At 42.4% G+C, this 26,568-nt stretch overlaps 1 protein-coding gene across 5 annotated transcripts in view; it reads left to right on the top strand.

The window, feature by feature from the left end:
* TMCO3 (transmembrane and coiled-coil domains 3) overlaps window positions 1-26,568 on the top strand; it is a 66,058-nt gene that overhangs the window by 6,945 nt on the left and 32,545 nt on the right. For 4 of the 5 annotated variants that reach the window (XM_066380502.1, XM_066380498.1, XM_066380500.1 and 1 more), the window contains exons 3-8: window positions 1,934-2,457; window positions 3,834-4,013; window positions 6,048-6,239; window positions 7,686-7,814; window positions 12,344-12,436; window positions 22,421-22,607. In XM_066380502.1, the coding sequence (XP_066236599.1) occupies window positions 2,014-2,457; window positions 3,834-4,013; window positions 6,048-6,239; window positions 7,686-7,814; window positions 12,344-12,436; window positions 22,421-22,607 (1,225 nt within the window). In that variant the 5' untranslated portion in view covers window positions 1,934-2,013. Of the gene's footprint in view, window positions 1-35; window positions 91-1,933; window positions 2,458-3,833; window positions 4,014-6,047; window positions 6,240-7,685; window positions 7,815-12,343; window positions 12,437-22,420; window positions 22,608-26,568 lie in introns of all 5 variants that reach the window. The other variant, XM_066380499.1, reaches the window with a different exon arrangement.

The following is a 26,568-nucleotide window of genomic DNA, read 5'->3' as shown; positions in this document are numbered from 1 at the left end:
TTTACTTAAAATTGTATCTAAACTGTAACCAACAGAACAGAACGTCTGTGTTTGCTCTCTTTATCCTTGTTGAGGAGTGAACTGTTCTAGGTAAGTGAATTCTTATAACATTAGGAGTCGAAATATCTGAATGAAATCACAGTTTCCTGACTTTTTAACCAGAATATAGTCCTTTCTTGGTGACTTTTGATTATCATTCTGAATAGTGGTGGCTCTCCTGGCCTCCAATGGTGGCATTTTTAGGATCTGTTGAAGTTCGTAGACGAGTTCGGCCCTCTCCAGGTCACCTGGGCTGCTAGTCTTTGCTGAGTTCTTGTGTTTCTTTTTCCTAAACTCTGTTTTGTCTCCACTATCTATTGGGTGGCATTTCTTAGTTTAGTCAGAATTCTGTCTCTAGAAATGCTATGCTTTTATTTCTGCTGCATCTAGTTTGCTTTGTCTGGGAAACCAGATTAAACTGATTAGAATTGGGACTATCAGTGAAATTAAAGTTTAGATAAGTATTTTAGCAAACAGATCCTCAGGTAGAGGAAATATTGGTATATTTGACAGTTGCGTAAGTATTCTTGACATGATAATTCATTGGATGCTACTATTAGGAATGATTAGATGGTATATATGAATGTTTTGTTTCTTATAAACTGTAAGTGCTGTGTAAAATTGTGCTTTGTTTTCTCTTTTGGCCTAACTGCTTGAGCCCAGTGTGCTCCTAGTTGCCACGTTCAGTGGATATTTTTTAGAGTGTATCTTACTGATCTCTCGTATTTGTTACTTCTTCCTTCTTTAGTCTATTTTACTACCTCTGAGGTCATTTTTTCTTAGTGACGTTGCTGCAACAGCTGCCTCTTGTTCCTTGATAAGTTTCCTCTTGGGAACACAGCCCTGCCCTCTGTTTGTAATAATCTGGACAGTGCAGCTGCACTCCCACTGCTGCCTGTACTGAAGCCTTCAACTTGTAATGTCCAGGGTCCTTTCTGTGCTTCAGTTGCCAGCATTAACTTATACGTATTGCTTGAGGCATTCCTAAGGAGAGAAAGAGACGGAGCCTGACTTTAGATGATTGAAAGCCCTAGATATCCAGATATGATTTTTTTTTTCTGTCCTTGCTATTTCATTGGCACTTAACTATAGACTGACTTTGGAAATTTAGCAGAATTCCAAATGGTTTTGAAAAGTAAATGATATGGCAAAGCAAGCTAACAGTACCTCAAAAGAATTCATTTCTGGTATGAGGTGGAGCGTGTTCTCCTAGGTCCACTGATCCTTGAATTTTCTAGCCTTTGATACATGGAGCCTCTTTAATATTAGAATTGGTTTTGTCTTTTGCACTTGATAGATTTAATAGATATATGAGGTTGAGTTTTTCTTTAAAAATATTTCCTTTAGTCTGACCAGGTGGTGGCACAGTAGATAGAGCGTCGGACGAGGATGTGGAGGACCCAGGTTTGAAACCCTGACATCACTGGCTAGAGCGCAGGCTTATCTGGTTTGAGCAAGGCTCACCAGCTTGAGCCCAAAGTCACTGGCTTGAGTAAGGGGTCACTCGGTCTGCTGTAGCCCCCTGGTCAAGGCACATATGAGAAAGCAATCAATGAACAACTAAGGTGCTGCAATGAAGAATTGATGCTTCTCATCTCTCTCCCTTCCTGTCTGTCCCTATCTGTCCCTCTCTCTGTGTCTGTCACACACACAAAAACATTTTCCTTTAAATTCAGACATAACTTTTAATTCTTATCAGGCACTTATTTTAACATTTAGTATTTGCTTTTAACCTAGGTGCAATAAATAATTCAGATGTTATTATTAAGATAGAAAAAATAACATTTTTTTCAAAACAGTGATAGTTTTCTAGATATAATTATTTAATAGTTTAACTCTGATTTCAATAGTAATAAATCATCATTCAACTATATGACAATAAATTCTTTTTCAGCTGAATATGTGTATCTAAAATGCAGAGTCAGCTTAGCAGAAATCTTTGGACTTCCTTGCCCTATCCTCTAAAATTGGATCATGAAGGTGTTGGGAAAAAATTGCTTCTGGATGTTGCTTCTGTTGCTTCATTCGATAGCAAATGCTGCGGAACATGAAGAGGTAGCAAAACATGCCATCAAGTTACACCGAGGCAAAGGGGTAGCGATCACGCAGAGGAAGCAGTGGGTCCTAGATAGCTGCAGGAAGCTCTCTGGGCTTCTTCGCCAGAAGACTGTGGTTCTTAACAAACTGAAAAATGCAATCAGAGCAGTGGAAAAAGACGTTGGCCTGTCGGATGAAGAGAAGCTATTTCAAGTGCACACATTTGAAATTTTCCAAAAAGAGCTGAACGAAAGTGAAAATTCAGTCTTCCAGGCTATCTATGGACTCCAAAGAGCCCTGCAGGGAGATTACAAAGACGTGGTGAACATGAAGGAGAGCAGCAGGCAGCGCCTGGAGGCCTTGAGAGAGGCTGCCATCAAGGTTAGTCACCTCGCACTCATTTACGGAAAGAGCTAGGGAAATGGGGATGGGAAGAAACTTTGCTTGGGGCGATAGGTGCACACAGTGTGCAGATTATGTTTTACTGAGTTGTATGTTTGAAACCTGTATGGTTTTGCAGTTAAAGTCACCCCAATAAATTAAATTTTAAAAAAATAATTAGTGTAAAAAAAGAAAGCAGAGGGAAAGGGAAAGTGCAGATGGTGCTGATGCTTCAGCAGGTGTGTTCTGTCGGGGGCAGCTGTTCGTAACAGACAGGAAATCTCTCATGTTTAGGACAGTCTCTTCCTTTTGTATATCTTAGCATAGCTACTTTTTTATTTCTTCTATAAGGAAGTGTTCTCTAATGCTTTTATGTATTGTGAAATACCTGGATTATTAAAATAATTTTGAAGTTATCCCAATAAGCTGATATGGAAATAAATATATTTGTAACTGCAATTAACATTTGGAGTTTCTAACAAGAATTCCTTTCTGTGTGAAGATTGATTTTCTTCAACATCTATCTACTGAAAACAAAAAAGTTAAAATTTGTTTTAAACAAATATATGTATACATTTGAATTAAGGATTTTGATGAAGTAAATTTTTCAAATGAGAAGACACTTACTGTATCAGAAGTTAAATTACTTATGTAATTTTTTAAGCCTTCATTTAAGTCAGAGGTCGGGAACCTTTTTAGCTGAGAGAGCCATGAACGCCACATATTTTAAAATGTAATTCTGTGAGAGCCATACAAGGACCCGTGTACGTTACGCATTATCCAATAAAAATTTGGTGTTGTCCCGGAGGACAGCTGTGATTGGCTCCAGCCACCCGCAACCATGAACATGAGCCGTAGGAAATGAATGGATTGTAATACATGAGGATGTTTTATATTTTTAATGTTATTATTATTTTTATTAAAGATTTGTCTGCGAGCCAGATGCAGCCATCAAAAGAGCCACATCTGGTTCATGAGCCATAGGTTCCTACCCCCTGATTTAAGGGATATGTTAGGTTCCAGGCACTTTAAACATATAAAATATAATTTCCTCTTTGTAGAAAGGCTATGGTATTATTACATAGCTTACCAGAGATGATTCAAGCTCATTAAACTTCTTTTACCAAAGTATGGCATTTTGGGTAGAAATACAGTTATACACCACATAACAATATTCCAGTTAGTGATGGGCTGAATAGTGATGGTGGCCCTGGACTCCCCCTCGTTGTCTAGAGCTGGAGTTATACATTCATGAGCAGGAGTATTTGATAGAGAGAGGGTATTGGTTGGTGTGGTTGGGCAAAGTACCTGAATGGAAATGATATTCTGGTTTATTTTCTAGTAAACTCCACTCTTTATTTCTGACAAATGAATAGGAAGAGACAGAATATGTGGAACTTCTGGCAGCAGAAAAACATCAAGTTGAAGCCCTTAAAAATATGCAACATCAAAACAAAAGTTTATCCATGCTTGATGAAATTCTTGAAGATGTAAGAAAGGCAGCTGATCGGTTAGAGGAGGAAATAGAAGAACATGCTTTTGATGACAACAAATCAGTAAGTAGCATTCCAGAACAAATCTTCTTCACCTGGTGAGACTGAGCTGCTTACTGACAGGATATATTGTTGAATTGTATGCATGCATATTTTTAGTGTAGATTGAAAACAAAGACAATACTAAAACACTTCTGTGTCATAAAAATAATTTGGTTCGGTCTGGCAGAAGCACACGAGTTGTACTTTCTTTTTTTCTCGTTTCTGTCAGTCCCTGTCAGAGGCTCGTCTTTGTTTTCCATTCTGCCCTCAGGAGAATTAGGACTGTGGTTTCAACAGGCTTGACCTGGACAGTTGGGTTTCAATGATGATTGGCCAGGGGAGCAATAAGCTCCTTATAGGAAATGACTTTTATATCTGAAGCAGGATTTCTGACTGCTCGCTGTTGTTACATGTTCAGGATTCTTTGCGGGGAAACGAGGTTAGTGCTGAAAATTGTGAGTCTTGGAATGCACTCAGAAATGGGTTAGGTAATAAGAGCAAATCAGAAAAATCAGATACAAAAGAAGAAGAATGAAAATTGAGTGAAAGAAACGATATGTTTTTAAAAGTTACCAAGTAAGGGATAGAGGAGAACTCGCAAGTATTCTAAGGGCTATAAATTTTTGAAAGAAAATGCCCTTGGAAAGTAAAATACCTGTTCCCTGTGTTCACTGCTCCCGAACACTTCTGTACTCCTAGGGCATCAGAGTGTCCCCGCCACCAAACAGCTCTCCGGTTCCCTGTGCCCTAGCAGGGCGTCCTACAATCCAGTGCAGTTCTGACTGTCCCTGGGGCTAGTGCAGACCCTACTGGCAAGGGCTCCGTCTGAGACTGTCCTCTCGGTGTAAGACACCAATCCCAAGTCCCAGGTTGTCGCCTTGGAAGGTCCTACAATCCCCCTCCTTGGGCTCTATAATTTTCTAGAGCAGCTCACAGAACTCAGGAGAGCAGTTTACTTACTAGATTTCCAGTTAAAGGAGACAGCTCAGGAGGAACCAGATAGAAGGAACGATGGGGCAGGTGTGAGGAAAGGGTGCAGAGCTCCAGCGCCCTCTGTGAACCCCGTACTTGAGGGACTTCCCTGGCATCTTCCTTATGCAGGCTTGTGATGAGCTCAGTCTCCATCCCGCTCCCCTTCCTGGAGGTCTGAGTGGGGATGAAAGGTCAACCCTTTCACAATGCTTCGTTCCTCAGATGACCAGTCCGGTCCTGTGGTTATCTAAGGGCTCCCCAAATATCACCTCCCAAATATAAACTCAAGCGAGGCTGCTGAGGGCTTGTTGTTAATAACAAAATACTTACTTTACCTCTGTTATTCTGTAGCTATTTCAGGATCCAAGGACAAAATGTTAAATATAACAAAAGATGTTCTCATCGCTCATTATCATTTAGGAAATTACATGGGTTTTGGGAGCTGTGAGCCAGGAAAGGTGATGAAGACCAAATATCAATATATTTCTGGTTACACATCACAATATCACACCCTGAATTAGGTACAGTGGGTATTTAGAAGTAATAGAAATCCTTTTTTTTTTTTTTACAGAGACAGAGAGAAAGAGAGAGGGATAGATAGGGACAGACAGACAGGAACGGAAAGAGATGAGAAGCATCAATCATTAGTTTTTCATTGTGACACCTTAGTTGTTCATTGATTGCTGTCTCATATGTGCCTTGACCGTGGGCCTTCAGCAGACCGAGTAACCCCTTGCTCGAGCCAGCGACCTTGGGTCCAAGCTGGTGAGCTTTGCTCAAACCAGATGAGCCCACACTCAAGCTGGCGACCTTGGGGTCTCGAACCTGAGTCCTCTGCATCCCAATCTGATGCTCTATCCACTGAGCCACTGCCTGGTCAGGCTAGAAGCAATAGAAATCTTAAAATCACTTTTTTAATTGAAAATTTTTTCAGTCATGCTAACAAACACTTATTGATCTTTCCTTACACTTGACAGAATAATAAAACATTTCTATCATTCATCTATATAGAATTTATTCTCTAAAATTAACCTTGAAAACATTTGATTGGTTTTAATTACATAATATTGGTTATTCTTACAGGTCAAAGGGGTCAATTTTGAGGCGGTTTTGAGGGTGGAGGAAGAAGAGGCCAATTCCAAGCAAAATCTCACAAAACGGGAAGTGGAGGATGACTTAGGTCTTAGCATGCTGATTGATTCCCAGAACAACCAGTATATTCTGACCAAGCCCAGAGATGCAACAATCCCACGTGCAGACCACCACTTCATAAAGGTAGTCTGTCTGTCTGCTTGCTGTCCTCTCAAAGTCGTGCGCTGGGCCTGGTTCCCACTGACTCCCCTTCCCGCCTCCGGGGTGCATGGCAAGCAGGATTGGGCTTTATGCATCACCCTTTCTCCCAACAGAGATTCTGCTAGAATTCCCCACCTTTTCTGTGATTTAAAACATTTTCTCTTAATTTTTAATTTTCCTCCCATAAGAATATAGCATTTTAATGTTTAAAATAAAAATTAATTTTGCTTTTGAGAGTTTGGAAGACTTTTTGGTTTATGTGGAAAGATTAAAGCCTCAGCTATCCAAAAACTATTTTCACTAACGTAAGAACATTCTTATGAGGCAGAGATATTGGGGTTAGACTTTGGGAGGGACAGTGTGAGACGTGTCTCCTCCGGCGGTGACTGGCATCCCGGATGGAGTGAGACAGAGATCTGTGAACACTAAGGAAACCATTCTAGTAAGAGGACGTAGAATTATGTAAACACTTGAAGTTGATGGTGTTATGGTTCAGGATCACTGTTTGGATTTGGACAGCCGTGAGGAATAAAGATGAGTGACAGAGTTCAGCCTGCACAGGAAAGGCTGGCAGACTCTAGAGAAATCGTCAGGTCTCTAACGTTCCTGACACTGGAATTTATACAGGAAGAGAAACCCAGGCAGATAACCCTCTCTTAGAGGTGGTGCCAACACAGGCAGACTGAGAGGAAGATAAACGATCCCCAAGGGCTGCTGTGAGGGGTTGATTCCTATATCAATAGGCTTGACTCAATAGATAAACCCAGCAGATATATTACTGTTTTCCTTGCTGTGGCTAGAATGGCAACTGGGAGGAACTGAATCTACAAAACGAACACATCAGTGCCCTCTGAACGGGCCAGGTCTCCACTCTAAGTTACTCCTTTTTTTTTTTTTTTTTTTTGGCCTTCGTAATTAATACGTATTTCTGGGGAAATATTTTGGGACTATATGCGTGTCCTGCTCCTTGTCAAACTTTCACAAGTACTTTTAGCACCCATTGATGATTATTGCCTGAATCAATTATGCCTGTGATGGTTATATTGACCTTGTGTGGTAGAAAAACTAATGAAGATAAGTAATTAAACTAGGACATCAGCTCTGAAGATTTCCCAGACTAGAAGACTAAATGGAATCATAGTCAGAATCTTAGAATACAATTATAAAGCTTCAGCAAAACAGACAAAATTTGCTATAATTGTTAGACCATTAGCAGCTAACCTCATCTACTCACGGAATACATTCTAAGTGTTTTCACCTTCTCTGTAGACTCAATACTAGTAAAAATTCCCTCAGTTCCATCGTCTGTTCGTTGTTCACATTCAATGAAATTAGGCTACTCTCCCATCCTGCTTTCTCTATCACCTAGCCCTTTCTTGCCAACTGTTACCTGAAATATTTTATATTTCTTGTTTATTCTTATATTAGGACATTGTCACCATAGGAATGTTGTCTTTACCCTGTGGCTGGCTATGCACAACAATAGGATTGCCTACAATGTTTGGTTATATTATCTGTGGTGTACTTCTGGGACCTTCAGGACTAAACAGTATTAAGGTAAGAACAAAGTTTAACTGCTTTACTATCTGTTTAACAGAATACAAAAGAAACATTCATGAAGACTAAATGTTTTGAACTTGAATTAATGAAGATAACAGTTTTTTATAAACCATGTTAAAAAAGATACCCCTAAAATTTCATAGGACGTCTGAACAATAAGAAAGTCATTTTGTTCATAAATGAATTGATGACTTGGGTAGCAAAAATAGCTGATCATGTCTTTAAATTATAAATGTTTTAAAGATTCTATTTCGGCCCTGGCCGGTTGGCTCAGCGGTAGAGCGTCGGCCTGGCGTGCGGGGGACCCGGGTTCGATTCCCGGCCAGGGCACATAGGAGAAGCGCCCATTTGCTTCTCCACCCCCCCTCTCCTTCCTCTCTGTCTCTCTCTTCCCCTCCCGCAGCCAAGGCTCCATTGGAGCAAAGATGGCCTGGGCACTGGGGATGGCTCCTTGGCCTCTGCCCCAGGCGCTAGAGTGGCTCTGGTCGCAGCAGAGCGACGCCCCGGAGGGGCAGAGCATCGCCCCCTGGTGGGCAGAGCGTCGCCCCTGGTGGGCGTGCCGGGTGGATCCCGGTCGGGCGCATGCGGGAGTCTGTCTGACTGTCTCTCCCTGTTTCCAGCTTCAGAAAAATACAAAAAAAAAAAGATTCTATTTCTAGTAATCAGATGGACTAGATTATTTAGAGACTGAAAGCAACTAAAAATGCTGGATTAAATGAATTTTTTTTAAAAATCTTAATATGTAGAAAAACTGATGAAGTAGTGAGGAATTATCCAGCCTTAACATAGGGCATTGTGAGAACCCGAGAGGCAGCGGGCGCTGAGGCTGCTTTTGCTGGAAGCTGTTTGCCAGACAAACTGAGGTGAGCTTCATCTTGAGTTGAGCACTTTTTGACAGTAAGGAAGGGTTCCCAGCATTTTGGGGGCTTTAGAATTTCTCATTTAAATACACATAATTTGCCCTGGCCAATTGGCTCAGTGGTAGAGGGTCGGCCTGGCGTGCAGGAGTCCCAGGTTCGATTCCTGGCCAGGGCACACAGGAGAAGCGCCCATCTGCTTCTCTGCCCCTCCCCCTCTCCTTCCTCTCTGTCTCTCTCTTCCCCTCCTGCAGCGAGGCTCCATTGGAGCAAAGTTGGCCCAGGTGCTGAGGATGGCTCTATGGCCTCTGCCTCAGGCACTAGAATGGCTCTGGTCGCAACAGAGCAATGCCCCAGATGGGCAGAGCGTCGCCCCCTGGTGGGCATGCTGGGTGGATCCTGGTCGGGCGCATGTGGGAGTCTGTCTGAGTGCCTCCCCGTTTCCAGCTTCGGAAAAATACAAAAAATAAATAAATAAAATTAATTAATTAAAAAATAAAATAAATACACATAATTTGAACAGAACAGAAAGAGCATGCCAAGAATAGCTGTCATGAGCACACACAGCAGGAACAATACAGGATGATGGAAAATAAACAATAGAATTTGCAAGCCTCGCTGACGCCTCCCAGTTGGATAGAATGGGAGTAAGCAAACAGGGAAAGCTGTGGAATGCTCCACTTGCAGCCTCATTTCCTAACTGCTGATTAACACACCTATCCCAGGTCAGAAGGACCGCTGTGATTTCCCCAGCCTGGAAAACAGCAGAAGAGGGTGTGAGGAAATCATCACACCAGACTAACAGACTATCTTAACAACAGGTCAGATTAGCCAGGGAGAAGTTGTGCTCCAGGTTAAAAGCCCGGAACCTTAGTGAGGGGTAGAATAGCTAACCAGTGTGCCCTTGTGACTGAGCTCATTTTAGCAGGGTGGTCTCTAGGAACATTTTTTCTTTTTCTTTTTTTTTCCTAGCAAAAGAGAAAGAGAGAGGGACAGACAAGGACAGACAGACAGGAAAGAAGAGAGATGAGAAGCATTAACTTGTCATTGCAGCACTTTAGTTGTTGCTTTCTCGTATGTGCCTTGACGGGGGGGGGGGGGGGGGCAGCTCCAGCTGAGCCAATGACCCCTTGTCCAAGCCAGCGACCTTGGGCTCAAGCCAGTGACCATGGGGCATGTCTATGATCCCATGCTCAAGCCAGTGACCCCACGCACAAGCCGTCAACCTCAGGGTTTTGAACCTGGGTCCTCAGATCCCAGGTCAATTTCTATTCACTGTGTCACCACTTGCGAACATTTTTTTGTTTTGTTTTGTTTTAATTTTTCCACTGATTTGAGAAAGAGAGAAAGAAGCACCAACTTGCTGCTCCACTAAGATCCATTTAGTTGTGTGCTCATGGATTGCTTCTACTGCGTGCCGTGACTGGGGATCAAACCCAAGACCTCAGTGCCCTGGGACGATACTTTATCTACTGAGCCACCTGGCCAGGGCAAGAATAGTTTTAGTTTAATTTTTTGGATAGGTAATGTTCACATGATTGAGAACAATAAAAAACCGTAAGTGAAAAATCTCTTCCTTTCCTGTCCCATTCCTTTCTTTCCAGAGTATTTTCAAGTAATAGCAAATACAGGTGTTTTCTCATTTTTTAAAAAACAGAAAATAGAGATCATGAGCAAAGAATTAAGGATAATAGATACAACTGGATTCTATAAATATTGTAGTTCTTAATAAATCAGTTGTACCATGGAAAAATGATGTAATTATAGTAGGCCAAGATAAAAATGCAAGAACACACTGGCCAAAAATGGAAAGTGGGTAATGGAGGGAGTGTAATTGTACCAAAAATATTGATCTTTTCTCAAGAGGAAGTTGATAGGCTTTCATTTATTAAGTTGAAAGGTATAGGTTTAAGTATATTACTTTGAAGTCATAGGTTACAGCCTGATTTTTAAAAGGGAAGAAAATTAAGAGCAGTAAGGAAGCATAAAAACCAGAAGATGTAAAATAAAAGTAAGAACAAGTATCTGTTAAAACAATAAATGTTAAGTGGAATAAACTTTCCTATTCAAAAACCCAAGTTTGCAATGATATGGGGGTTGCGGGTACAGTAAAGATTAAGTAGAAATAAAGCAGCTGGCCCTGGCCGGTTGGCTCAGCGGTAGAGCAGCAGCCTGGCGTGCGGGTGACCCAGGTTCAATTCCAGGCCAGGGCACACAGGAGAAGCGCCCATTTGCTTCTCCAGCCCTCCCTTCCTCTCTGTCTCTCTCTTCCCCTCCTGCAGCCAAGGCTCCATTGGAGCAAAGATGGCCCGGGCGCTGGGGATGGCTCCTTGGCCTCTGCCCCAGGCGCTAGAGTGGCTCTGGGGGCAGAGCATCGCCCTCTGGTGGGCAGAGCGTCACCCCTGGTGGGCGTGCTGGGTGGATCCCGGTCGGGCGCATGCGAGAGTCTGTCTGACTGTCTCTCCGCGTTTCCAGCTTCAGAAAAATACAAAAAAAAAAAAAAAAAAAAAAAGAAAGAAAGAAATAAAGCAGCTAGGAAAGGTTAAGAGTGAAAGGACGAAAGATGCCAGTAAAAAAGGGGCAGGATCCATAACGTCGCAGCTGACAAACTGAGTAATTGTCCTGGGTCAGGGCAGCACACAGATACATGAGAGCCTGTTATTTTATTTTCAGATGTTCAGGGAGTATTTAAAAAAAATTGAGCCTGACCAGGCGGTGGCACAGTGGATAGAGTGTCAGACTGGGATGCGGAGGACCCAGGTTTGAGACCCCGAGGTCGCCAGCTTGAGCGTGGGCTCATCTGATTTGAGCAAAGCTCACCAGCTTGGACCCAAGGTCGCTGGCTCGAGCAAGGGGTTACTCAGTCTGCTGAAGGCCCACGGTCAAGGCACATATGGGAAAGCAATCAATGAACAACTAAGGTGTTGCAACGAAAAACTAATGATTGATGCTTCTCATCTCTCTTCGTTCCTGTCTGTCTGTTCCTATCTATCCCTCTGTCTGACTCTCTCTCTGTCTCTGTAAAAAAAAAAAAAAAAAAATTAAAAAAAAATTGAACAGTTAGTGGCTACAATAAAACCTCAAATGTAAATAATATAAATAGTACCAAATATAATAGTATAAGAAAGATTCTCTACTATAGTGTAATAATATTAAAAGTAAATAGGAAATGAAGTACCAAAGCAAATATGGAACACAAGAACACTGTATATCAAAAGTTGTGGGATGTGACTAAATGCACTCAGGAGAAAATTCACACACTTAATCATGCTCAAACCCAAATGAGAGTGAACCACTCTAAATGAGTTCATCATTAGACTAAGGTTTAATGCCTCCCCAACCCCAAAGAAAACTAAAGAAAGGAACTAATGAAGATAATAGAGTGGCAATTAATGAACCTGGAAACAGGTAAATTCATGAGCCAGTTCTTAGAAAATAAAATAAAACTATCCTTCCAGCTAATCAAGAAAAAAGGGGAAAAAAGCACTATAATCAGGAAGTCCAGATTATCTCAGATATAGAAGAAATTTTAAAAATTAGTTTTCTTTTTTAACTGTACTTTTTGGTGAGTGGGTGGGATAGTCCCACTGAGTGTGTTAGTACGAGATTTTTCTGTTAAGTACACTTAATATGTTAAACATATAGTTTTAAATTTTTTTTCTTTTTCAGTCTATTGTACAAGTGGAGACATTAGGCGAATTTGGTGTGTTCTTTACTCTTTTTCTTGTTGGCTTAGAATTCTCCCCAGAAAAGCTAAGAAAGGTAAGTACTTATCAATCTGTGTTATTGCCCCCAATTTAACATAGTACACTTTTGGTTTATTTAGTTTTAACATTTGTTCATGACTCGTCTACCAATATTTTTAGACTAGATTATGATTTTTTAATTTAATATTACTTTTGGCACATAAATCTTAAAAGATTAAAAATGTTAAAGAGCCTGACCAGGTGGTGGCGCAGTGGATGGAGCGTCGGACTGGGATGTGGAAGGACCCGGGTTAGAGACCCCGAGGTCGCCAGCTTGAGCGCGGGCTCATCTGGCTTGAGCAAAGAGCTCACCAGCTTAGACCCAGGGTCGCTGGCTCCAGCAGGGGGTTGCTCGGTCTGCTGAGGGCCCGCGGTCAGGGCACGTGTGAGAGAGCAATCAATGAGCAGCTAAGAGGTCGCAACGCGCAGTGAGAAGCTGATGATTGATGCTTCTCGTCTCTCTCCGTTCCTGTCTGTCTGTCCCTGTCTATCTCTGCCTCTGTGAGAAGAAAAGGAAAAGGAGAAGGAAAAAAAAAATGTTAAAGAAAGAAAATTCAATGAATAAATGGAATTAGCTTTTATGTGGCTAATTCAAGAAAAGGTGTGAGAAGTAATAGGCTTGCCCTTTTATGTATGGGTCTCTCCAAGAAAGTCCAAAATGGTTTGTTGAATATTCAATGTGTTACCCTAGAAAAAATGGACTAATTCTAATTCTTAAATAAATGGCCAATTTTTATTTTATTGTTCTGCCACTGTTAAATGAAAATATTTTTAAGATTAATAATAGTTGGGACCCACATGTATGAATAGATATTAAAATACTGGCATCAATAATTGCCTTCTAAATTTGTTTGCTTTTAGAATTGTTACTTTGAATGCTGAAGTGTTTCAGAATGGAATGGAGTTAAACTGAAACAAACACATCACAGAAGAGCAAAATAGCTGACTAACAAGCTGGTGGGGAGGATAGGGATATAAAAGGAACACTACTGGTTACAAAAAAATATAAATTAAAACCAGATACTATTTGCCTACCAGTATTAACTAGAATACTAATATTAGGTGAGCAAAGGGTTTTTTAATGACACGAGAGGTAATAAAATATGCTTCTTTTTTTTTTTAGTAAAAGCATTTATCTTATTTTTCAGGTGTTTTTGTGTGTGTGTGTGGCAGAGACAGAGAGAGTCAGAGAGAGGGACAGACAGACAGGAAGGGAGAGAGATGAGAAACATTAATTTTTAGTTGTGGCTCCTTAGTTCATTGATTGATTTCTCATATGTGCCTTGATGGGGGGTGGGGGTGGCTACAGTAGACCGAGTGACCCTTTGCTCGAGCCAGCGACCTTGGGCTCAAGCTGGTAAGCCTTGCTCAAACCAGATGAGCCTGAGCTCAAGCTGGAGTCCTCAGGGTTTCGAACCTGGGTCCTCCACATCCCAGTCCGACGCTTTATCCACTGTGCCACCGCCTGGTCAGGCAGTTTTATTTTTTTAATCATTCTTTAACTTTTCAATAAAAGTTGACATAGCCCTGGCCGTTTGGCTCAGTGGTAGAGCTTCAGCCTGGCGTGCAGAAGTCCCGGGTTCGATTCCAGGCCAGGGCACACAGGAGAAGCGCCTATTTGCTTCTCCACCTCTCCCCCTCTCCTTCCTCTCTGTCTCTCTCTTCCCCTCCCGCAGCCGAGGCTCCATTGGAGCAAAGATGGCCTGAGCGCTGGGGATGGCTCCTTGGCCTCTGCCCCAGGCGCTAGAGTGGTTCTGGTCGCAACAGAACGACGCCCCGGAGGGGCAGAGCATCGCCCCCTGGTGGGCAGAGCGTCGCCCCCTGGTGGGCATGCCAGGTGGATCCCAGTCGGGCGCATGCGGGAGTCTGTCTGTCTCTCCCCGTTTCCAGCTTCAGAAAAAAAAATAAAAATAAAAATTGACATACAATATTATGTTAGTTTCAGGTGTACAACCCAGTGATTAGACATTATATAACTTACTAAGTGATCATCCTAAGAAGTCTCGTAGCCATCTGACACCATAAGTAGTTATTAGAATATTACTGACTATATTCCCTATGCTGTACTTTATATCCCCATGACTGTTCTGTAAGAACCAATTTGTACATCGTAAATCCCTTCACCTTTTACCTGTTCCTTAACCCCCCTCCTGTCTGGCACGCGTTAAAATGTTCTCTATACCTGTGAGTCTGTTTTTGTTCTGCTTCTTTATTTATTTTGGTTTTTTTTTAGATTCAATTGTTGATAGATATGTATTTATTGCCATTTTATTGTTTATATATATATTTTTTTCTTCTCGAAGAAGACCTTTTAACATTTCATGTAATACTGGCTTGGTGGTGATGAATTCCTTTTGCTTTTTCTTGTCTGGGAAGCTCTTTTATCAGTCCTTTAATTCTAAATGATAGCTTTGCTGGGTAGAGCAATCTTGGTTGTTGTTACTTGCTTTTCATCACTGAATATTTCTTGCCACTCCCTTCTGGCCTGCAAAGTTTCTGTTGAGAAACGACCTGATGGTTAGTTACCTACACCCTTGTGTAGGTAAAAAAAAAAAAAAAAGGCTCAGTTGCTTAGCAACAGAGCAATGGCTCCAGATGGGTAGAGCATTGCCCAGTAGTGGGCTGCCAGGTTGATTCAGGTGCGGAGCATGCTGGAGTCTGTCTCTCTGCCTCCCCTCCCCTCACTAAAAAAACAACAACATTTACTCAGAAATATAACTAAGCATTTATTAAAATATTGAGCTTGTTGGATATCATTGGGATTAGAAATTTTGTATGTGATAATTCTGAAGATTTATACAGAGCATCAAAAACTTATAATCATGCCTGAAAGACAGCATTCAGAAAGTAGAAGTTGGATGTCAACTCAACACCCTTGTAGGTAACTAAGTGCTTTTCTCTTGCTGCTTTAAAATTTTTTTTATTGATGGATTTTAGAGAGAGAGGAAGAAAGAGAGTGAGAGAGAGACAGGAACATCGATCTGTCCCTGTATGTGCCCTGACCAGGGATCGAACTGGCAACCTCTGCTTTGGGATGATGCTCCAACCAACTAAGCTATTCAGCCAGGGCATCTATTGCTGTTTTTAAGATTTTCCTCTTTGTCTTTAATCTTTTGCATTTTAATTATACTGTGTCTTGATGTGGCCCACTTTGGGTTCATCTTGTTTGGGACTCTGCACTTCCTGGACCTGTATGTCTATTTCTTCCCCAGTTTAGGGAAGTTTTCTGTCATTATTCTTTCAAATTTGTCTTCAGTTTTTTGCTCTCTGTCTTCTCCCAGCACCCCTGTAATGTGAATGGTGGTACATTCGAGTTGTCCTAGAGGCTTCTTACAATATCTTCATTTTTTTGGGGGGGGGGATTCATTTTTCTTTTTGTTGTTCTGATTATGTGTTTTTTGATTCCTTATATTCCAAAGTGCTGACTTGATTCTCGGTTTCATCTACTCTACTGTTGATTCCCTGTAATATTCTTCATTTCAATTAGCGTATCCTTGAGCAGTAGCTTTCCTGTACTGCCCAGTGGCACAGCCCCCCCAGTCACCTGAGATAGGCACTCAGTGTACCCTGTGTGGGCTGTGTGCACCGTCCTATTGTAGTTGACCTTGACTGCTGTTGGTATCACTGGCAGGGACTGACCCCCAGGCTCATGCGCAGCGAGGACTGGCGGTGACTCCAGTGGAGGAACTGCTGTTCAGGAGCCAACCCGCAGAGCAGGACTTACTTCCGTGGGGCTCTGGTGCCCACTGAGTCTTCCCCTGGCGTGTGTTGCTTGTGGAGATGGCAGGGTTGTAACCCAGAGTGGTCTGAAGCTGTCCACTGGGTGCACTGGCTTTGGGTCCTTCCTGGAGGTGCAGGGTCAGCCACTGCTTGTGTCCTGTCTAGGTTCACCTGGCACAAGCTACAGAGCAATGTGCCGATGGCTGCTACTTGTGCTGGGCTTGAAGGTGCCCAGGAGAGGCCAAGCTGAGAACCCAATGGCTGGCTGCCACTAACGCCAGGCTTCGGCCTACTTATCAAGAGGTACAGGGTGTGCACAGGCCAGATGCTGTTTGTTTGAGAGATTTTAGGAAAATCAAAAGCATGAGGCAAGAGAAGCCATTTGTATGGGAAAGCCATTGGAAATGGCTTGGGTCGGCCCTCAAGTTGGGTGGGGCAGGGTCTCAGGGAATCACTGGGACCAGGCAAATAGTGTGAGCCAAGTTAATGGAAACTCAGGTATGGCACCCACCTGCTGGCATTGTGGTTGGGTGGGTCTCAGAAAAGGAATTGTGGACTCTGACAGTACTTTTATTTGGCAAAAAGCTGTACCCCCTGACCCCCTGGCTTTTGCCCTGATGCCAGTTCCTCATGATATGTCCCTGATGATTCCTTTCAAGCTGCCACCCCAGTGCTGGAGCTCAGAGGGAGTGTCTGAGTAAGTCCGTGTGCGGGCCCTTTAAGAGGAGCTGCCTGGGACTCCAGCAGCCCTCCGTGTCACTAAACCTCTGTCTCTGCTGGTTTTTACAGAAGCTATAGGGACTTTTCTTCCAGGCCTTGGAACCCTGGGCTGGGACCCCTTGCTCCTCAGGGAGAACCTCTACAGCCAAGATATCCCTTCTTATTTAAAATCACCACATATGGGTGTGGGAGCAGCCCATTCCACATCTCCGTTCCTCCTACCAGTGTTCATGTGGCTTCTTCATTAAATCCCTGGTTGTAGGACTTCCATTCAGCTAGATTTCAGGCAGTTCTGAAGGATGGTTGTTCTGTAGCTTTAATTTTGATGAGGTTGTGGAAGGATTTGAGCATCTGTTTACCTATACTACTATCTTGACCGGAAGAAAAAAAATACGCATTCTTGAACCAGATAAATGTAAGTTACAACCAGTAGACCTTTTGGGGGAGCAATCTAGCAGTTTAAGAACCATAACCTGTTCATATCCTTTAACCTAATATACTTTAACTCTTGGTCTCTGCAAAGGAAAGAATCAAATATAAGTTGTTTTTTTTTTAAATTAGTGCACAGAAGGTTTTCAGCTTCTCATTGTAGCATTTTTATGAAAGATTAGAACAACCTGAGTATCTAAAGATTAAACTATGGTATAACAACTTGATGGATATTAGGTAGTCATTAAATATATAAGAACATATAGCCTGACCAGGCGGTGGCGCAATGGATAGAGCGTCGGACTGGGATGCAGAGGACCCAGGTTCGAGACCCCAAGGTCGCCAGCTTGAGCGCGGGCTCATCTGGTTTGAGCATAAGCCCACCAGCTTGAATCCAAGGTTGCTGGCTCCAGCAAGGGGTTACTCAGTCTACTGAAGGCCCGCGGTCAAGGCACGTAGGAGAAAGCAATCAATGAACAACTAAGGTGTTGCAACGCGCAATGAAAAACTAATGATTGATGCTTCTCATCTCTCTCCGTTTCTGTCTGTCCCTGTCTATCCCTCTCTCTGACTCACTCTCTGTCTCTGTAAAAAATAAATTAAAAAAAAAAGAACATATAGTAACAAAAATATTAAAATGCTAAACTTTAAAAGAAAAAAGTGAGTATATAAGATGACGAGGTTAATCCAGAAGGAGTCCATGCCTAGGAAAAAGCAACAGGAAATAGTGTGCCAAGTAACCAGGAGTGGCTATTGTTTCCTTCTCCAAGTTTTCCAAATTTTCTGTAATAACTAATATATGCTTTTTATAATAAGGAAGAATAAACTTTTCATTTGAAGTCTTATGTTTGTTTTCAGGGGGTAGCTACTATAATTTCGCTGACCTCTTTTCCATTCGTTCATCCTGTTATTCTTTGACCTTGTTTTCTTTGGCCTCATTCTTTGCTGTTGAAAGCTCCATTTGTTCATCTATTGATTATTCTCACTTCCTTTAAATACTTTTCAACATACGCCTTTTCATAAAGCATTCTGAATTACTTTAGCATTTTCTCCCAGTATTTCTGTATCTTTTTAATGGCTTCTGGCATGATAACTTCCATATGTTAATTTCTGAATCCAAACTCGAAAGAAAATTGGCCGCTTTCCTGGGACTGAAAGGAAAGTGGCCGCATTTGCCGTGTTAATTCTATTGAGATATGTTGGGTGGGGCAGAAGAAACCGGCTCGGGTGATGACAACCTCCACGGTCTCCAGGGGCCTAGAGCCCGAGCAGGAAATTCATCTTGGTGTGGCTCTGTGGAAGACAGGGCCTGGTTCGTAGCTTAGCGTAGGCTCATCTGAGTTTTCATGTGTGTTTAGAGAAGATCGCAGCAAACAGCATTGGTTGCCTTGTGATTCAGAGCGCAGGGCGGCAAGGGCTGCACCATGGGCGCTGGTGGTCAGTGGGAGAGCACAGAGGGGCAGAGTTCTGGTTCTCCATTGACTAGCATCGCCATCTCAAGTGCCTCACATCTGGACCTCAGTGTCCTCCTCCATACAGTGAGGGATTTAGAAAATGAAACTTTCTTTCAGCTCTCAGTTTTTATAATTTATACTTTCCTCCACTGTACTACTCCATGTTAAACAGAAAAATGATATACAACATAATGTTGGCATAATTTTCAATATGAAAGCTGTATACAGGGCTGGCTTTAGCTCAGCGCTCCTCTGAGTCAAGTTCACTTGATGAAAGCTGTATACCTTTATTGGCGTGCCCTTGATGGTGCAGCCTTGAGAGGGCTCAGAAAGGAGGAGTTGCGTTGTGTGAGTGAGCTTAGTCAGTGTGATGCTGTCTGATAAGTGTAAAGGGCACATATCCTGTGACTTTGGGCAGTGTCCTTTATGTTTTGAGTGGGGGGAGCTGGGGCCAGTACTGCCCTTTCAGCTCTGATGTCCGTCCTCACTTAGCAGTCCCTGAGCACCAGGAGCCCTGGCTGCTGCCCCCGTGTGGCAGCCCGGAAACTTGACATGCACCGAGAAGGCGTGCTGTCCCTCTCTAGGCCCTCGGCTCAGATCGCAGATTGATATCTTCCTAATCAACTACATTATTACTTAACACAGTTCTTTTTATTTCTCAGGTATAAGTAACGGCCAAACTATAGAGCACTTGGAGTGACTAGTGTAATCTTTCTCAGTTACAGCACTCCTGCTGTATGGGTTGGTTACCCAGGTGTTTCTGTCATGGTAGAAAATTATTTGATAAGTTTTTTGAAATATTAGTAATTGCCAGAAGGCCTCTCTTAGGTCTTCTGTGAAATCTCCTAAAGGTCTGACTAGAAACTATTCAAAAACAGTGAAGTCTAAAAACCACTTCTTCCTTGATGCTGAGGAAAGTGTGGTCTTTCTGTTCTGCCCTCCAGTGCCAGGGACCGTTTTAAGTCATTTATTTGTAAGTCATCACTTAAACTGTCCTATTAGTTTTATATCATACTAGTTCATCAGTTTTTGTCTCTAAATGCATTATAAAATAATTTGAGGCAAGAGTTGTATTTTCTTTTATTCCTTATTTGTTCTCTTAACAAACACTTGCTGAGTATGACATTCCCGACATTCTGGTAGCTTCTGAGTATAAGGCAGTGTATATAATCAACATGGTCCCTGCCCTTCTGGGACTTATATTTGGTCAAAAGGATGTATGGAAGTCCTAGGAAAATAAAGAGACAAACAGAACTCAAGAGGGTATGTGAGGCTATATACGTGCATCTGGGTGTGGTCATTGGCTGAGGGAACTCTCTAGTCAGTGCTTCTTAGACTCTGATGTTTGGGGAATTGCCTGGTGCTCCTGCTGGACAGGAGTTACTGATGTGGGCAGTCTGAGGGCCTAGACTGATTAATTGATTTCTCTCTCTCTCTTTTCTTTTATTACTTTCTTTTTTGTTTGTTTTTTGTTTGTGTTTTTTTTGTTTGTTTTACTATGAGGAGGGAAGATAGGGAGACATACTCCCTGATGTGCCGCAACTGGGATCCACCTGGCAACCCTCGTCTGGGGCCAATGCTTGAATCAACCGAGCTATTCTTAGCACTTGAGGCCTATGCTTGGACCAACCAAGCCACTGGCTGTGGGAGAGGAAGAGAGAGAAGGGGGACGGGGAGGGGAAGAGGTGCCAGTGGTTGCTCTTGTGTTCTCTGTTTCATGTGTTCTCTGACTGGGGATTGAATCTGGGGCATCCGCACACCAGGCCGACACTCTTATCTACTGAGCCAGCTGGCTAGGGCCTGGCCTGTATTTCTATGAGGGCAGATGATGCAGAAGCTCTGGTCCAGGGTCCAACATTGAACAGGAAGTTTATAAAGGATGGTCCTTGGTGTCTTTTCTGTCATCCCCTCCATACCTTGCTTCTCAGGCTAAATGGTTTCTAGTAGTTCTCCAGACCAAGGTGTAGCAAGACACAAGAAAGTAAAGGCACGGTTTGTTGTGGTAATGACCTCAGAAATCATTTAGTCTCACCTTTCTTTACAGATGTGAAAACTAAAGAAGAAAAATTGTTACCTATCCTAGGTGTGCAATCAGTAGTGACAGGTTCAAGCCTGGACTTCTTGGTGTCCCTTGTGGGCAGGAATACTCTAACTGAGGGCTAACACTACTTACAGAAGGGACTGCCTAATACAGGTGGAATCCTAAAATCCAACATGCCTGGTTTCCTTAGTTGCTGCAGCTGGCCGTGTGAGTCTGCTCTGGTCCTTCATCGTTCCTTGGCTCTAATATAATAGGAAGAGGAAGAATGATTAGTAAGAGATTTTCTTTATGATAACATCACTGCCAAATATAGAAAGTTGAGAACATGAAATTTGAAGTTTTGAGGAGCAGCCATTGGGGGCTAACCTTTGCCCTTGTGGAAAGAAAGAATGGGACCAGGGTGGCCAGAATCACATGGCAGAAGACTTTGGCTCTGCACTGAGGGCTGAGCTCTCAGTTCCATTACTTCTTTTGGTCTCCTGCCAGTTGGGACTTTATGGGATTGGGAGGCTCCTGAAATTCAAAGCTTCCATGGTAGGCCAGCAGCAGCTGGTCATGGCTGTGGAGAGGGCCACGGTGTGCCTCTGCCTGTTTGGCCACAGGAGAATATTAATACACAGTCTTAGGAAGAGCCTCCCAGCTGTCCTAATTCCCCCTCAAAAAGTCATTGGTTTTGCAAGAAGTATTGTTTTCACCAAGAACCAGAGCAGCCGAGGGAAAAGCTCATACCCTCTAGCACCCAAAGGTGAGTAGATATGTTGAGTCACAGACGAGGCTGGCCAGCTGGGGGGACCTCTGAACATTGCCCTTGACTCCACTGTCCCAGAGCTGTGCTGAGCCATGCGTCTCCTGCCCCATTCTTCTGGGCCCCCTGAGCTCTTTCAACAGAGGGCCTGGATGAGGGAATCGGTTTTGATTGGGAAGGTACAGTGAGCAGAAGAAAATGAACAAGTGCTTTAACATAGAATAGGATAAGTTTTGGGTTATTTCTTTTGTTAATATATAATATTCATATTTGTATCAATATCAGATAGTTTTTATTATGTTGTTTCTTCAACTAGATTGTAAACTCCAAAGGGTTAAGATCAAACCTGATTACTTTAACATTCTACATCATGTTTAGTATAGTGCTAAGTGCATACCAAGGTGTCTAATCAATATTTGTTTGATTATCAAGCCATACTGCCTGGGTTTATGTCCTGACATTTGCCTTCCATGGCTCTCTGGCCAAGTTATCTAACCTCTGTGATCTTCAGTGTTTTCACCTAGAATGGGGGAGACGGTGATATCTACCTCCGAGATATGTTCTGAGGATTAAATTACATGCACACAGATATGTATATACACAGAGAAATACATATGTGTCTAGTACTTATAACAACATCTAGAACTTGGTAAGCTTTTTGTTAGTGTTTACTGTTTCTATTATGTTAAGATTGTGACTTTGGATATTATGCTGATATGTCCATTGCAGATTTTCTTCCTGAATATACACAATATATTGTGTAGTGTATTCTTAAAAGATTCAGGCCTGCCTCGTTACTGGCCAGTATATATGTATGTGCTGTGCCTGATGCTAGTCAAGAGATGGTTTCTTGTCACTAAAATGTTTGTAAATAAATGTGTTCTCTTTAAGGTATGGAAGATATCCTTACAAGGACCATGTTATATGACGCTATTAATGATTGCATTTGGCTTATTATGGGGACACCTTTTACAGATCAGACCCACTCAGAGTGTTTTTATTTCTACTTGCTTATCCTTATCAAGCACACCCTTAGTGTCCAGATTTCTTGTGGGCAGTGCCCGGGGAGAAAAAGAAGGTAGGTGATAATGTCTTCTATATATATATATATATATGTTGAAGTATTACATATTTAATTGATTTGAATTCATTCTGAAGGCCTGTTAGAAAAAAATTGCAACTCTTCCAGCCTCCTTGGGGCTTTCCGAACAATTATGGGTATTCCCTTAGGAACTGATATCCCTGTAAGCGCATCTTCTGCAAACCACCACTTGATTAAGAAAAATGCCTTTTTACATGCTCATAAGTTTGGAGTAGTTTGAGGACCATATTTAAAAGAAACAAATCTACATTGAAAATGTACTATCAAATTGGTGGGTTTAAGAGATTAATGTGCCGCACCAAACCTGAAACTACCCAGCTCTAGAATTCTAGTTATAGAAGATAATTAAATGTGTTGATTGCTTACACTGCTGTCAACTGGTGTAGTTACATGCATTCTAACACAAAGTAAGATTAATGTACACTGCTTTGATTCTGGCAAGTATTGGGAATTGACATACTTTGATACCTTCTTCTCTAAAATATATGAGGTACTTTGGTAATTAGAGGTATTTTCATGTCTTACACTTAGGTGTTATTTTTATCTATGTATATGAAACACTGGCATCTCTAATTGCTATTGTATGTATTGAAGTCAGACTTATCAGAAGCTTAGAAATTAACATTCTGAGTTGTCACTCGGTGGCACTGTCTTTCATACAGGTGAACTTTGACAGCATTGCCATTTTTTATACCATGTTTATTCAGTATGGTAATTTTTACTGTTTTGCTCTTATTCTGTAAAAGTCAGTAAAAAAAAAAAACAGGGTTAAAATGTCATAGTACCTTCACAATGATACTCGCCCTGCACCAGCGCAGCAATGAAAGGGAAAGTGTAAAGAGAGAACGCCAAAGCCACGTGACTGACCTCTCTAGTAAAACTGACCTGCAGCGAGCAGAGCTGGCCAAGGGCCTGTGGGCTCCTCGAGTCACAAGGGGCCACAAGGACCACACTCACTGCTTGACATCAGGGGCTTCCCACTGATGAGAGAAGTCTGGAGACACTAAAATATCTGGTCTCTCCGCCCATCTGTGTGCCATGGGCACAGCCTTCCTGCCAGCGACTGGACTAGCTGTCACCACTCTGGTGGTCTCATTCATTCCCAGTGTCCCTGTGGCCTGGTGCTTAGGACCTTCCCTCACAAGACCAAGTGACAGAGGCAGATGAAGTAGGAAATAAGAACAACTTGTAACAATCTATACACCGTAACACCAGTATGTATGAAAACATGAGTGGCTAGAAAAGACAGCTAACAAACTCAATTATCAGAATATAAATTATTTTTACTTATTGAAAAATCACCTAAGGTTTTTGAAATAATCATGTTTGAACCACTCAAACATTAATGAAGGAGTCATGTCTACTTAGACACAGAGAGAACACAGTGCAGACAGAAGAGGTGGGAAAGAACATTGAGAAACATGAGAATATAGGAGAGGCTCAGTGTATATACCAGGGAAGCCCTGGGAGCAGAGTGGAGAAAAGCTGGTAATTTTTCAGAAATGGAAAAAGACATGAGCCCTTACATTGAATATACGTCTTCAAAACTGAACACGAAAAGGGAAAATAAATTCACTGTAGATCTGTTCCAGTGGAACAACAGAACTTCAAGGACGAAGGGAAATTGTGACACCTGTCAGAGAAGGTGATCCAAAGAGGAATTGCACGTGTCTTCTCAGCAGCACTGACACATGACAGTGGGTCATATCTTCTCCATGCTGGGCCGGAGGAAGGCATCCATGCCCAGAAAAACTACTGTTGAAGAGTGCAGATGAAATGAAGGCGTTTTCAGACCCGCACAGACTTCAGAGCACTGACTGCCTGTCCCGCCCCACAGCAGCGCACCAGCAGAGGAGGGCTCAGCGGGAGAAGTGGAGGCCCCACAGCAGCGCACCAGCAGAGGAGGGCTCAGCGGGAGAAGTGGAGGCCCCACAGCAGCGCACCAGCAGAGGAGGGCTCAGCGGGAGAAGTGGAGGCCCCACAGCAGCGCACCAGCAGAGGAGGGCTCAGCGGGAGAAGTGGAGGCTGAAGGAGGACCTGGCATGAAAACGGAGGAGCATAGAGTATTTTTTTCCAAGTTGGTAAATTTAACTGTGGACTCTTAGCAAAGGTGTTTTTTGCATATTTTTTAAAAGGCCAAGCTAAAGTTCCTGATTATAACAAGGTAGAAGGAGTTATTTAATGGACTGCATGTTTGGAGGTCAGTAGACATACTGAAGGACATACACTTTGATTGGACACTTTACAATTAAATATATCTTGAAAACATGTGACATACTTACAACAGTTTGAAAGCATAGCCACAAAAAGTACAAGGTACCAGGGAATAAATCTCTGAGAAACTATGTGTGGTCTTTAAGGATAAATTATAAAATATTATTGAAGAGGGAGCCCCGAGATGAAAAGATTCAATACCTAAAGATGTTTCTCCCTAAATTTATAAACTCACATCTATCTCAATAAAAAATCTGGTTAGGTTTTTTCATGAAACTTGCAAGCTAATCCTAAAGTTTATTTAAGAGTAAAGGCCAATAATAGCCTGACCAGGCAGTGGCAGTGGATAGAGCATTGGACTGGGATGTGGAGGACCCAGGTTTGAAACCCCGAGGTCGCCGGCTTGAGCGCAGGCTCATCTGGCTTGAGCACAGTCTCACCAGCTTGAGCGCGGGTTCGCTGGCTTGACCATGGGATCATAGACATGACCCCATGGTCCCTGGCTTGAAGCCCAAGGTTGCTGGCTGGAGCAAGGGGTTTCTCGCTCTGCTATTGCCCCCTGGTCAAGGCACATATGAGAAAGCAATCAATGAACAACTAAGGTGCTGCAACAAAGAATTGATGCTTCTCATCTCTCTCCCTTCCTGTCTGTCTGTCCCTATCTGACTCTACCTCTGGGAAAAAAAAAGCCAAGAATAGCCTGACCTGTGGTGGTGCAGTGGATAAAATGTTGACTTGGAATGCTGAGGTTGCCAGTTCAAATCCCTGGTCTTACCTGGTTAAAGCAACTACTATGAGTAGATGCTTCCCACTCCTCCCTCCTCTTTGTCACTCACTTTCTCTCTCTCCCCTCTCTCTAAAAATCAATTTTAAAAATTCTAAAAAAAAAGAAAAAAAAAAGCCAAGAATAACCAATATGTATTTGAGGTAAGGCGCTTCCCTGCCCAATACTAAGACCTGTTGCAATGTTATCATACTCCAGGCGGCATGGCCTTACCCAGATGAAGATGGGGCAGTGAGTGGAGTGGGCAGCTCAAGCACTACAAATAAGTGGGAGAAAGTATGCTGATCAATGAATGAGATTTAGTTATCCATACGGAAAAAAATTAGAGCCCTACCTTGAACTGCACACAGAAATGAATTCCACATGGATTAAACACCTAAATGTGAAGAGCCAAACTGTTAGAGGAAAATATGAGAAAATGTCCTTATGAGCTAAGGGTAAAGAGAATATCTTTAGGCATAAAACACAATCTAGAAAAGAAAATATTAACAAATTTGAACACAAACTTAAGTAAATTTTACTTAAAAGGTATTTTTATAAGTCTCAGACTAGGAGATGTTTGTAATATATTATATATACGGTGTGTCCGTAAAGTCATGGTGCACTTTTGACCGGTCACAGGAAAGCATACATATATATATATGTATTTATATATATTTATATATAGACAAAATGTGCAAGGGAGTAATATATAGTTTTCTATTTTTTATTGATTTTTAGAGAGAGAGATGGGGGTGAGGGGAGCGGGAAGCCTCAACTTGTAGTAGTGGTTGCTTTTTTTTTGTATTTTTCTGAAGCTGGAAACTGGGAGAGACAGTCAGACAGACTCCCGCATGCGCCCGACCGGGATCCACCCGGCACGCCCACCAGGGGCTATGCTCTGCCCACCAGGGGGCGATGCTCTGTTGTGACCAGAGCCACTCTAGCGCCTGGGGCAGA

Source organism: Saccopteryx leptura, chromosome 4 (genome assembly GCF_036850995.1).
Source record: "Saccopteryx leptura isolate mSacLep1 chromosome 4, mSacLep1_pri_phased_curated, whole genome shotgun sequence".
NCBI lineage: Eukaryota > Metazoa > Chordata > Mammalia > Chiroptera > Emballonuridae > Saccopteryx > Saccopteryx leptura.
The sequence above is the reverse complement of the archived record's forward strand: the minus strand, read 5'-3'. Positions and strand labels throughout refer to the sequence as shown.